Source organism: Dermacentor andersoni, chromosome 4 (assembly GCF_023375885.2).
Source record: "Dermacentor andersoni chromosome 4, qqDerAnde1_hic_scaffold, whole genome shotgun sequence".
NCBI lineage: Eukaryota > Metazoa > Arthropoda > Arachnida > Ixodida > Ixodidae > Dermacentor > Dermacentor andersoni.
Genome location: NC_092817.1, coordinates 150220577 through 150234927, shown reverse-complemented (window position 1 = coordinate 150234927; position 14351 = coordinate 150220577). Strand labels below are relative to the sequence as shown.

Here is a 14351-nt window from a genome sequence, read left to right as displayed (position 1 = left end):
GTGATGTAGTACGGTATGTACCAAGGCTCATTTTCCCGTGCGGCGTCTTCTGGAGTGGAGTGGCGCGTCTTGTTGTGTAACTGACACACACCAGGGGCGCTTTCGCTGTCACCCACACATCTGGACTTATATACCGACGCTGTCTGTGTACACGGACGAATTCAAAAAAAAAGAAAAGAAAAAGGGCGTGGTCGACTGCTATGTTAGTGCCGAGGCGCGTTCTAAGAGGAAGACAGGTGCCCCACAACCAGAGGTATCACCGATTCTGGACATTGACTATTTTTTGGCATTTTTGTAGATGTACACACACTTTATCTGGGCAAATAACGTATGCAAATTGGCATTTTGTTGGCCTTCCCACTGCCTGTGCATATGTACGCCTAGCACTATGGCACTCCATAAAGCCAGACATGCATTGGTAAAGATGATATTTGACGCAAGGGACACCTGCAAGGAATTAAGCCTGAAAAGCTTCAATTTCTTTTATTAATACTTCCTGCAAAACAAACCGCTAGAAATGTTAGTCTTTCTGTTGAACGGTTTAAAATAACATACAAGAGGAAATATATTTATACGCGGATGTGACGCCTAATTTTTGAAACTGTCACATGCTTTCTACGGTGCATGTTTTCACTCCCCAGGTTAACCAATGTACAAAATATTTTGCACACGTACAAGCTACTGCACCTGGAGCACTCTCCTACTTTCTGATTGCGCACACCTGGAAACAGTTTCTTGGCAATTCTCGCCAACACATAAAGCACTCACAAGAAGGGCCAACTATAATAAAGTGTCCATTGCCGGGCCATCAGGCTCGCCCTTGCGGTTTCAATGAAAGATCAAATCTACCAAAGTGGTTCTCGATCTCCCTGGCGACAGCCAAACATAGCCTGTCGTTTCCCCTCTTCGCCACCACCTGGACACACAATGGCAACTTCTCCGCTGACAGCATTACGGGGCACACTGATACGGGCACCTTGAACAAGCTAAACAGTGCCGTCATGCCCGCCGAATCAAAGAATAGCAAGTCCTTATTCTGGAACGGGGCAGCGCTGGTGGCCGCGGGGAGGACAAGCACTCCGTTGTCTCCCAGCGCCTCCTCGAACCGGTCGCGGGCGATTTCGAAGGAGGTGATGTAGTCTGCAGCCTTCTGCTTCGAAAGGAAGCGACAAAGCGGCGCCATGCTGGAGATGGCCAACGCAGCAAGTGTGTGCCGGCCAGCGCCCACTAGGTGGCGGAACAGTTCGACTAAGATATTGAAGCCACCGGGACGGAACATCTCGGCTATAGGTCTAGGCTCTTTGATGCCAACCACGTTGAACCATACAAACATGCCAAATCGCATCTCGGGCAGATGCAGCCGATGCGCTTCGAGCCCATGCGCCCCACTCAGGTACTGGGTCACCTGTGTAGAGTACAGAGACAAGAACGGATATAAAAATAATGTCACGTATTTTGATTAATACAGAAACGAAAGAGAAGATAGACCGTAAGAGAGGCACATAGTTCGGGTACACTTTCTATAACGTCTTCGAAACAAGGGTATACCATCACACTTGCTGCAACACAGTGGTCACAAGCTGAAGCACGCGGCGAAAGTTGAGGCGACGTGTTTAATTCTAGCACAGCGGTGTGGCTTGGGGTCATTTCGGTGTCTCACACAATTTACTGCCGCCACCTCGACTCACGTAATCAAGCAGCTGCGTCGCCAAACGCTGAGACGAAGACGTCGATCACGGAACTACGCCGTCCGGTGCGAGAGGATATTGTCTTCTTTTCACGTGCGTTGGGACAGAACCGCCTAGACTAGGAGAAGGCCTCGGCACTCCTGCCGTGATGTCACCACACTCAGCCCGTGCGCCTCCGCTTGAGGTGCCATCGAAAGAAATAAAAAATCACAATACTGCAGCATGTTCGATGGTATACCTCCGGAACTTATTTGCATCCAGTATACATTTAGCACTGGCATGATTTAAGGAACTAAAACAAGTTCTTTCCTCGTCAACTTCGGCATTTGGAGCAAAGCTCACAATGGCCCCCATACAACAAAATGCACTACACAATTTGGGTCCAGAAAGACGATGCGCCGGAAGAACATCTTTCTTTTTTCAGTTTGTCACAGACACCTGTACAACTCATATCGCACATTTTATTTGGCATTGGTTTCCACTATCACAGAAGGACATTCGAACACACAACACTCACATCAATAAAATATGACATTCATCAACCTCACTAGCTTAATAAGAAAAATCTGCTAACTTTACAATGTTGAATAATTTAAAGATTTCCAGACAAGTCAAGACAACATAACACACAGTTCATATATTTTTATATCTTGTAGCATACACATTCGCGAAAACAGCACACATCATTTTCACTTAAGGGTAATCAACTTTCTCTTTTTCCCATTATTACTTTCTTTCTTTATCTTGTCATTTTTGAAGGCTGCGTAATTCTTCAGCAGAGTGTTTACTGCTGGATTAAGGATGTTCTTTAACATTGATTCTTGATTGTGACCAGCTGCACAAGTGCCAGTCTTCACTGTCACAGAGCAAATACTTCATCACACTTAGAAGTGCTGCTCTCTGATTACTCTCTGCATAAACCGTATTCTCATATTTTTTGCCTGTATTATGTTCTAGCACAATCGGTGCACAGCACCACATGAACGACACATGGCCGTGGAACTTTCAAGCCGCCTCTGCTCATATTATCAATCAGCAGATGCTCACTGCGTTCAAGCTCTCTCTCAGTAATTGTGAATAAATCACAGCAGTCATTGCAAGGCTGGTGCTTCAAAGCAGCATAGGCACAGTAGCCAGCGATGTACACCAATGCCGGCATGTCTTCCCGGGGCTTCTTTAGGTCACAGCTTCTAAGCTCTATGTTACATTTGCCAATCAGCATTTCAGCACACGTCTCTTTGCAAGTGTCAGTGGATGCTGGCGTATCTGGCAAGATCAGTATGCTCTGGAGGTGGATCTTTGCCTCAGCTTCAAATGCCTGCGTGATCGACACATTGTAATGGGACCCATACAACTTCCGGTACTTCACAAACCGAGCTTCGAGGGGATCAGTTTGAAATTTTCCAAGGAGAACGTACGTAAAATCGAGCTCCTCCAAACAACATCTTGACAACTCGATCAAGGCGTATGCCTTGAAAGCCAGAGAGCTGAGTGGGTCTCGTTTGTCAACGCATCTGTATGCACACCTACTTTTCCAGTCGTCGAGCCAGGTAACAAACGTGTCGAGGAACTGCAGCTGCTCACCATTGATTTCACGTACTGGCTCTTGCCACACATCTCTCATTCTGTGTCCCTTATGGGGGGTCTTGTCGTTGACGATGCTCCACCATCGCACATTTAGGTCAATGATATCTGCAGTATCATCTGCAAGCGTCAGATGCAGGGTTTCGCCTCTTATCCTCAAAGCCGATGAAACAAAAGAGTGAAAAATTTGCAGAGCAAGTTTCACGTTCTGAATCTCAATATTTGTGGAATTTAATGCTTTATATGTTAGCCCAAAAGCCACTTTCACAGTATTAGTTTGTTCAGCCTGATGAAGCTTTCTGAGTGATGTGAATGAAGCACCCTCCATGTTCTTACTTTTTGTGGTTCCACAAGGAAAAGGTGGGTAATATAGACATTTCTAAGGATTTTTCAGCTTAGCCAATGGTTTCTGATACATTTCAGCAAATTCACAGAGTCAACAATATGAAAGCGTGGCTGCTGCGGATTAGGTGGATGGGGGTAAACAATTTCGAGCTTCTGGGCCTCACTGAACATAGCCATTACTTGCCGGTTAATGGAATTATTGTCTGTGATGACTGCAACGACATGAAGGTTCGCTTCTTCAAGTCTCAAGACTACTTTTTTTTTACAGTTTCATGCAGTTCCTCCGCAGTAATTCTTGACACTGGAAGGATGGGTGCAACATCTTTGAACAGTGACAGGAGAGACTGCACCATAAGTACATGCGCTCTTTTAGCAGGTTCAGAACAGTTTGCAGCAGCCCCTGTTATGCTGCCACCCTTGTATTCAAAGAAGTGCTGTAAGTGTATTCCATCTACCATTAATGTTGCATTTCTTTCATGAGCTTTCAGCAGACTTGATCTCCTTTTCATATATCTTAGGAATCCCTCTTCATTTTGCTCCTTTAAAAGACTAACATCATGTGCACCACAGACACGCTTGATTGTCTCAGTATGAGGCAACACTAACTTTCCGCTTCTCCTCAAAAACTTGTAGCCGTGCGGTGAAATAGTGTAGAAAAGGCTGCACAACACCAAAAGTTACGCAGAGTACCGAACAGCATTATTCCTCATGATGACATGACGCTGAGGAACATCACAGCGCCCACCTTTTCGTCCTCCAGAAAGTCTCCACTTGAAATGTCATCAAGGAGTGAGATCACCAATTTCAGTGCAGCCTTTCCTTTGTCCACTTGTGGTGGTTCTTCATTAGTGCAGTGGTCCTCGACATTAGCCAAGAGCTGAACAAGCACGCGGACATCGTGGATATGATCCGGGATCTCAAAACACTTGTCAGATGTAAGACGAGCACCTCTACAAAACACACGCACAGACATATCCGACGACACAGCCACTGACACCAAAATATCAGGAGCGTATGTTGCCACTTTGATGTGAGCAAAAATCATGTAGCTGTCGCAAGGTACCGCTGTCCAAAACCTTTTCGCTCCTAGCTTGTGCAGGTGTGAACTGATGTCTTGGAGGCTGTTAATTTTTTTTCTCGTTCCTCATTCTCGTACGCTTAAGCTGACTGATTTAAGGCCCTTTGAAGCTGTTCGTTCTCCACACGTCGTCGCTTTGCAGCGGGGTCTTCTCTCGACTGGTGAGAATCCGAAATATATTGCGGGCAGTTGGGAAAGATCATTGGAATGACATCAGGCGTAAGCCGCGTGAGCTTCATTTGAACCTCGATGGTCCGTCCGTCGCATTCCGTGTATTTTGATGTTGTACGTAGGTGCTCGGGCTTGAAATGCTGTTCACAAACCTGCGAAACAACCAGCGCCGTGGTATTATGAACATGCCTTGACGCCTGCAAAACTGTGACATACGCTTACAGATCTAAGCGCGAGATCTGTGAAAAGCGCATTTTACTGACCCATGAGCCATTTAACGAATGAATATACACACACAATCGCAAGCGCACGCGAGCCCACGTGGTTGACACGTGTAAATAAATGGCCACTTGAAAACGTATTTATATAACAACTGAATATCGTAGTTTGCACTAATACACTTTCATTATACATTGTTTATATGAATAATCACTGCACGAATTGAAAAGCGAGAAAACACTTACCAGCGGATCTTTCAGTTTTCCAATGTTGACATCGTCCAGTCGTATTGCCCGCTGCCATTTTTTCCTTCGTTCGGGATCACTTGGGAACCCAAACAGCCTGACCTTTGGCCCGTTGTCGTAGTTTCCTCTACAGTTTCGCACATAACATCGGCCCATGACATTGAACAGACCGTACGTGTACACAGAGGAAATGCAAAAAAGCGAACCACGTGCACCGACGTTCTCCTGCGGTGTCTCGACGGCGCAGGATATGCGCGTCACGTGCGTCGCGTAGCACCTAGAACCTAGCGCCATCTGGTGCTCAAAGGCGACACCGCGCGCAGTGGAACGGCTAGGGCAGAGTGTGGTGACGTCAGAGGATAGGTGTGGGCGAGTGCGGAGGCCGTCTCCTAGTCTAGGTGGTTCTGGTTGGAAGTGGCGGCGGAAAATTGCTCACATCACCGAAGCAGCTGACACCTCATCAACGGCAACAACATGAAAAGATATTAGAAGAATACGAGAGTCACTGTCCAACCTGCGGTGAGCGTGTCAGCACAAAATAATCGCCAAAATGTGCGAGTTTCCGAAGTAATCGAATGAAGTCCCGCAAGACGCTGAGAGATTGCCGCCACTTGTGCCGTTGCTCTCCGCAGTAGCCCAAAAAATTCGAAAGCCTAGAAACAAAGTTCCTAAATGAACGTACAGAGACCGGGGAGACCGTCAAGAGCGTTGTGAGAGAGGGGAGTTATTGTCGCGCCTACATTAAAAATGGCGCTGGATGTTTTCGTTGCTGCGGAAGCGCCTGGGGTAACTGAAATACTCTCTCGCGGGTTAGCGCCTTGATAGCATCTGCAACGGAAAGTCACGGCCGCCTGAATCGCCACGCACCTCGATCTCAAGCGGCTGCGGGGAACATATGAAAGCTTCTCCGGTAATCCTCGTGGTTGTGCTAGCAGTACCAGCGAACAGAGCGGATAGGTACGCGTATATTCAAAATATTGAGCAAAGGTTTGCCAGCACCGGGTTCGAAACGAACTTTAGTCACTGGTTAGGTGCCACTCTTCCATGAGCCTATCTGACACGAACGTATGGTGTGGATATTTGATACTAGGTATGTGCCGCTCATCAGTGAGTCATTGACGCCAACGTGGGTCACTGGTTATGTGCCACCCTTCAATGAACCTGACACCAACGTATGTCACTGGGCATGTGGCACTGGACATGTGACACTAAGTACGGGCCGCTGATCAATGAGTCATTGACGCCGACATCGATAACTGGTTAGGTGCCACTCTTCAATGAGACTATTTTACACCAACGTATGTCACTGGGCATGTGGCAGTGGCTATGTGACACTAGGTATACGCCGCTCATAGATGAATCACTGACGTCGACATCGGTCTCCGGTTATGCGCAACTCTTCAATGAACCTATCTGGCAAAAATATGCACTGGGAATGTGGCAGTGGATATGTGACAGTAGGTATGTTCCGCTCATAAGCGAGTTACTGATGCCGACATCGGTCACTGGTCATGTGCCACACCTACCTGACACCAATGTATATGTCACTGGGCTGGCACTGGATATAAGGCACTAGGTATGTGCTGCTTATCAATGAGTCATTGGCGCCGACGTGGGTCACTGGATATGCAGCACTAGGTATGTACTACTTATCTATGAGTCATTGACGCCAACGTGGATCACTGGATATGTACTAGGTATGTGCCGCTTATCAATGAGCCATTGACGCCAACGTGAGTCACTGGATATGTAACATTAGGTATGTGCGGCTTATCAATGAGTCATAGGCGCCGACGTGGTCACTGGATATGTGCCACTCTTCAAGGACACAGAAACATTCCCTAAAATTCATCTGGTGCTAAGCCGAATCAATCCCACACCATAAGCAACCAGACAATCTTGTCTGAATATATATTTACATAGATGCTACCCACGAACGTCGCGGCGTGGCCGCCAAATTTCACGTGCAGCGTGTCCATAGGGAAGTGCGAGTGAAGGTGAGCCCATCTGCATACACTCCGCATAGATGGCGTGCTTCTGTAGTGGAAATAGGGTGTCGTTGTCGCTGCGTTGCTTCAATGCTAATCGCATTCACCTCGATATTCAGCTTGAGATGAGCTCTACCGTAATCTTTTACTTGGTTCCGACGCCGTTCTCATTCAACTGTAGATGTCAACGAGGTTCCCCGATTCACTGAGAAAATACACAACGCGATGCGCCAAGATTCCTCATACTCCTCGTAGAGTTCTCGCCAACTGGGCGTGTCCTGCATGCGTTGTTTGTCAATGAATTAGGTGCTTGATTAAGCTAGTCGTTTCCTGCTAAATTCGTTTTTTTAGATGCAGGGAACTTCTTCAAGTTGCCTAGAATTTTTCGAGATTTCGTTCAGTACCACTTCAGTTTCTCAGTTTTCCACATGAGCAGGTAAGAACTTCTCACGATCACTTGGTAGTCTCAAGATGTGTCGAAGAATCAGGAAGGGGGGCGGGGGCTATTGCCACGTAAAAGGAGTTTTTATACGATATCCACGCCGTACGGAGAGACGTAAACACGTAGTGCCTGGCGGACATCGCAAGGCACCAACCACACTATGCGTGCTTCAATGAATGTCCGCCAGGGGGCGATTCCGCTCGATCTCGTGGCATATGCCCATCGAAACAGAACACCCTTGCCATTCTCTTTCTAATGACATGTTCAAAGTGACATGGTGCAGATTTTATGAAAGCACTGACCCGTCTAACTGCTTGGCGAGCCTCAGACGTCACACGGCTGATGTAAAGGCTTTCTTCTGTATCCATGTAATACAACTTCAGCGTCTTCAGATTTACCTGAAGAGAAAAAAATATTTGCATTTCTGTAGTGCTGCGATATATCTTTTATTAAGGACGGCGCCCCGGTGAAGCAATAGTGCATTCCTACGTAAAAGCAACACGCGTCAATCTTATCAGTAATCACGAGGAAATGTGTAGAAATGCGTTGCGATTGCTTTAGCAAGTTCTCCGCATTCGTGTTCTCATTGTCTTGAAATCATGGGGCTGAACTTTTTTACCATGCCACAAGATTTGCATCTTGAAGGCTGCTTCTTTAAGTTGACTTTTTCCAGATATTTGGATAAATTAGTTGCCGGGAGGAAAAGAAAGTTAGCTACACTAATATCTTACTCGTTCCCCTACTTATAAGATAAAGCACTTTTTGCAGATTATTCATACAATAAGCTTTTTTTCGATAGGCAATTTTAACTTCTTTTATTGTCCCCTCTACATAAATCTTTGCGTTCGATCAGCACTTTTTTTAAGCTTCTAGTAGGTGATCAGAGATATACAGAAATTACCTTGCTGAAAAAAAAGCAAATTGCATTATTTTCTTGCTTTTAGTAGTTTTGAAGAGTTAGTGATCGGGTATGTTTTTTTTTCTATACGAAACCTTGGCTCATTTGTGTTCGGCATTCATCCCGTAAAGACGAACAATGAATTCAAGCAAAAACATTTTTTTCTCCACTCGCCTGCGTGTTCGATCGGCGCTCTTTCATTGCTTTGGAGTACCTGGCTTGTTTCATAGTAGACTACAAAACATGTTTGTATACTTTAACACACTGACAACTGCGTGTATTTCTTCCACGAAGTGAGGCTGTGTATTGTTCGCATTGCATGCTCACAGTTTTGTCCATTATGTGCTCAATAACGGTGACTCGTTCACTCGCTCTACAACAGCACCCCATAGAATCGTACACACCTGTTCATTTAGTCTAAGCCTGCTGGTCGCACTTCCTGCCAGAACGTTGAGCATCAGCGGTAAATCCTCCGCGAACCTGGCCATGGGACCCACGCAGTTGAACTCTTCCAGATTTTCTCCAACATGTGGCAGCAGGCCTGTGTTGGGCACCGCTCCTGACGTTAACGTGAGAAAGGCCAGAGGTCAGCATAACAACGGTAGCGCCATCATCGCCTCCATCTAAGCCCAATTTTGGCAAATGCAAAGTATTGCCTCTAACAGCGAAAGCGTGATTGGAGGGAGTTCAGGGCTGAATTGCGAGCACAAGAAAACATTAAGTAATTTGCAAGGGGGAGGGAAGTGGTGAAGAAGTTGTAGATTTATGGTACCTTATGATGCTAATAATCAACCCTTTCACTAACGAAAGATGTATTCGTTTTCAGGGTCATTTTAATTTAAACCTTCTTGTGCCACAAACGTTTGCCGAAACCTCTACACACCGGCGTTCTTGCCCACGGGCGCCGTCAGAATGTCGTAGGTGAGGTTTGGAATTTAATATAATACCACTTGCGCTCATGAAGACGGTGTCATAGTCAATTTACTATCATGGTGGGCCGAAGAAAAGAGATTACTCGGTTCATAAATTCGAAAAGCTCGATGTATAGTTTTCACCGGCTGTTGGCTTGTGGCTGAAAACCCCGCAGTAGGCGGCTGGTACTCGCACGCTTCCAGCGATGTCTGTGCCTAGGCCAATCAGTGAGCCAGCTGCAGCCAGGAGGCTTCCCTCTCCACCTGCGGAGGATGGAAAAAATGTTTTTGTAAATCTGGTAGGCCGTGTATCAGGGACGCAGCCGCAGTTCGGTGCATGAAACAGCATCTGTGTGCCTGCTTCAGAGGGTGCATGGGGGCTATATGTGGTAGAGAAATTACGTAACCAAGCAGGCAACTTACACTTTTACGCATTAAAATGCTTACATGCTTAACTTATGCTAGAGCTAGTAAGGCTCTTACAAAGTAACTGTGCAATCGTGCTCACACCCTATGCGCAGTGGGCCCGTTTGTTTTTCAGAGGGTGTTTGGGCAATAGGGGGGAACACAGCGGCGTCATAAACGAGCAAGCGTGGAATATCATCACTTGGAAGCCTTTTAACTCCTGATTAGCAGCACTTTGAGCTAGATGGATTATGCAAATATGGAAGAACCAGCTCTATAAAACACGACAGCTTACTCGTTTCACGCCAGTTTACTGGCTTCCACAGGTGGCCAGGCTACCGGTGGCACGCATGGCTCAGGTTGACCTTCCTTGGTTAAGCGGCCAAAGGTCAGGGCTCGTTCTCGCGAACCCAGTTCTCTCTCACGCCAGTTTATGCTACTGGGCATGTGCCATTGCTTATATGCCGCTTTTCAAGGAACCTCCTTAACGCCAACTGATGTGCCTGGGTGTTATTGTGCCTGGCGGTTCTTCTGGACAAAAGGTGCTTCCCCAGCGAGCTTGCAGCTACGGAATGCCATCCTCGCATCATAGTTTTTCGACGCCAAAGTGCTGGCGACGAAACCACTGTCAACTCAAGATAATTGACAGCGACTGTATGTCGCGACCGAGAGCTGACACCTGGATCATCACAGCTGGTGTGACAACCCAGAGCTGAAGAACGAGAAGAGTTCTGAAACCCCAAACTGCGGTGGGTACTCAGCCATGTGCGTCTCAAAACGGCAACGCCAGTCTGTGTGCTTCACTCGAAGCAGCAGCGCAATCCCGGCCATGGCGGTCGCATTTCGATGGGGGCGAAATGCGAAAACACCGGTGTACTTAGATTTAAGTGCACGTTAAAGAACCCCAGGTGGTCCAAATTACCGGAGTCCCCCACTACGGCGTTCCTCATAATCATATCGTGGTTTTGGCACGTAAAACCCTGTAATTTCCATCGCCCCCCTGTGTAACGACGGGGCCGTGCGCAGACTATGACATGAAGACAGAGAACCTGCCTTTGAGGTGGAAACAACCGTCACATTCTTTGGATGCGGTAGTGGCAGTCAAGAAGAAAATCGCTACAAGCTGGCCCTTACCGAGAGGCTATTAATTGCTGCAATGAGTCGACGCTGACAACTTCCGTGGAAGAGTGCCGAACTCGGTTTCACCTGAAATTGCCTCTTCATTGAATCGAGGACCAGTCGAAGATGGGATACCAGAGGTGGAGTCCGGCGGTGGGGTGCGACACCATAGGCGGGGGTTTTGTCGACTATGCGACAATCTATTGGCTGATAGAAGGACATTCAATTCCCAAGTCGAGCGAAAGATGGAAATCAAATGCTTAAATAGCGAAGCTTGAGTATCATGTGGGGAGTGCTCGGACATGTAAAGACTTTCGCATGTAATGTACTCCGAGAATCATGGAGCCATTCTTGCAAACCATCATCATGTAAATTTGTACACAAAACGTTATTTCCTCATCGCTCGGACGTCGTCCTAGACCTGTCTTTCGACCGGCACCTGGCACGTAACCAGCGCGGAACCTTCGTGATCGCTCGGACCCAGAACATCCCAACACAATGTGTGACAGGGTATGCGCTGTAAGAGTTGGGGTCGGGCATGAAATAAGTCGTAGCTGGCCGATGCCGTAGTCCGACTCATCCACGCATAGGACGTTGTTGAAGGGAGCGACTTGTTCTCATCGAAAACGAGGAATATGGGATTTATTTAGAATATCTACGTGAAAGGTGGAGAACGTTGCATTTCATCAGTCTAGCATGACTGAAAGAGAATGCACACTGAAGAGCCGACAACGGCTGCTTAAAACACTGTGTCCTCCCTAGATCCCTAGGTGAGGGAAAACTGCCGTTCAACCTTCGACCAATGGGAGCGTCCAAAGTCATTGTTGTCGAGCCGCCTATGAGGGGGAGAGTTCACAAACTCACTTCCGCACTTTGGTTCACTGAACACACCGAGGTGAGAGGGTTCTTGAAGACAGGGATCTTGACCCAAGCAGGCGCCTCTTGATCCCAGAGCTGACCCCGCAGTCAGTAGCCGCCGCGTCTGTCCATTGATTGTGACGACCTCTGGGGCCCGTGGGAAAACACCGCAAAAAAAATCCCCTTCCAGGACTTCCCCCGCTCCAAGCAAACCATGAAGACGGCAGCGAATCAACTAACAACCCTCGGCCCGCCGAACATGGCTAGACATGCCGGCGCCGTCGGGCTGTTCACGAGGTGCATTGTTGTCTTTACAAAGCGAGTCGTCGCCGCGGGCTGGGAAGGGTTCGGGGGTCGCTTCTCCGAAGATCGCCAGACCCCGCAGGCCGATCGTAACAGTGTCCAGTATTTCGGTACATTAGAGTTACTGTATACGAAGCCTGTACAGTAACTCTACGGGACATGTACACGTCGCGCCATTTCTCAGTGCACCCTGCCGTAACTGAATGAGAAAAAGACGAAAAAATTATACCTCATGAACCAAATTAATTATACAAAATTGCTCGAGCTTGCACATACTAGAGACCTACTGGGGCCTTCTGGTGAAATTCCAGTAGCGTGCTGCGAAGCGCGTAGGTTCCTAAGACATATAAATAGAGCCTATGGGAGAGTCCCAAAGGCTGTAGCATGGCCGCCCGTAAATGTTCCCAGAATTCTTTATGAATGGAAAACCTGATTCGAACTGATGAGTGGTATGACTGTTAACAAAAATTAACAGTATATGAATTATGGCGGGCGTCCTGTGATCACAGCAAGTGCGTACAACAAAAAGAGGACAGAAATAGCAACACCTTCTGAGCCTTTTTTTTTTTTTTCTCATAGTGGCCAGACAAAAATTGTACGTGTGCCGAAGACAACTATGTAAGACGAGAAGACACTATTTAACTGTTTTTTTTACGCGATCTACAAACCCATTCCCATTTTTATGGTATACCCGTTATAGGACAGAGTATCAGAAGCGTATTTAAAATTTCACTCTGTTGCCATAAACGTAACAATGGGAAGTTAGAATCTGAGCGCGTTGGTCGCGACAAGGTCCGTTCATGGAAAAGGGTGTCGTGGAGAAAATTACATTATATTCTTCTGTGTACTGCAAGTCAAGCGCAAAAAACACAGACGAATGGGTGAATACATGTACTAACTTTAACAAATGATTTACTTCGAACAGGGCGCGAGTATACATAAACACACAAGTGACACTGAAGCGGCTTAAATGTCATGCATGGGCTAATCAACATTTAAAAGAAGATACTTTGTTTTTGGCAGAGATATGGAAAGGACACTCACATATTGAGATTCTGAGGTTCTTAGATATCGTCTTAATTCTTGGTCGATCGCACCTGTTGCTGCTATGTACCTCGATTGATTGATTGATTGATTGATTGATTGATTGATTGATTGATTGATTGATTGATTGATTGATTAGACACCCAATTGCTACTCTACAAGTCGGCACATTCGAAACTCGCAAAACGAACCGTTGCTAGGTTGTGCTTTGGTAATGCCGCAAGGAAATGCTGATGCCATTGCATTAATGACAGTTAATGTGACCGCCTCTTCTTTGCAGGTTACCCTATGCACATCCATGTGTCTGAAGTCGAACGTATGCTAAAAGAAATGTTTTCGCATTAGCATGCTAATGCTGTGAACACTTCTAGGGTCTGACAACAAATTGCCATTGTGCCATAACTAGAGAAAAATTTCACACCGCTTGATGAAGGTAGAAAAACGCGCAAGCATAAATGTAGTCTTACCGCCCCTTGCAAATTCCATATAGACTGTCCAATACCAGCCACCCACGTCGTAGTAATATGCAAGGGTGCAAGAAGTGGCACAAAACTGGATATGTTACCTGTAAAGAGAGAGTAGTGTACCACATCCATCTCTCTTGTGGCAATTACTACGCAGGGCAGACCGGTCGCTGCCTAAACGAGGGGCTCAGAGAATATAGGAACAACGTTAGAAACGGTCGAGATGGTTGGCTAGCATTGTACTGCATGTAGCGCGTTTCGCTGTCGTCTGGCATTTCAAAGTTGCGCCGTTCTGACAAGAAATAAAGGCTCTAAATAGGCTTATATTTGAATCTGCAAAACTTAATTCTCTTGCTTCTCAGTGTATCAGCATCCCATCCATATCTGTGACCCCCCCGCGCAAAAAAAAAAAAAAAAAACGATTTACTTGTTTTAAATGCTAATTAGTCCGCGCCTGGATGGCACTTGAGTGTCACGTGTATGAATATATACTCTCGTATGTTTCAAACAAATCATTTGTTGAAGTTAGCGCACGTATTGTACCCTTCGCCTGTCCTTGTGTTTTTTTTTTTTTTTTTTGTTGTTGCAC

At 46.6% G+C, this 14351-nt stretch overlaps 1 protein-coding gene across 2 annotated transcripts in view; it reads right to left on the bottom strand.

Annotated features, from left to right (window-relative positions):
* Positions 1-444: 444 nt before the first annotated feature.
* The window catches only part of LOC126537921 (fatty-acid amide hydrolase 2-A-like), a 28623-nt gene continuing 14716 nt past the window's right edge, over positions 445-14351 (bottom strand). The window contains exons 4-7 of one of the 2 annotated variants that reach the window (XM_050185042.3): positions 9714-9833; positions 9063-9217; positions 8063-8158; positions 445-1405 (exon numbers count right to left, since the gene is read on the bottom strand). In XM_050185042.3, the coding sequence (XP_050040999.1) occupies positions 809-1405; positions 8063-8158; positions 9063-9217; positions 9714-9833 (968 nt within the window). In that variant the 3' untranslated portion in view covers positions 445-808. The remainder of the gene's footprint in view (positions 1406-8062; positions 8159-9062; positions 9218-9713; positions 9834-14351) is intronic. The other variant, XM_055074532.2, reaches the window with a different exon arrangement.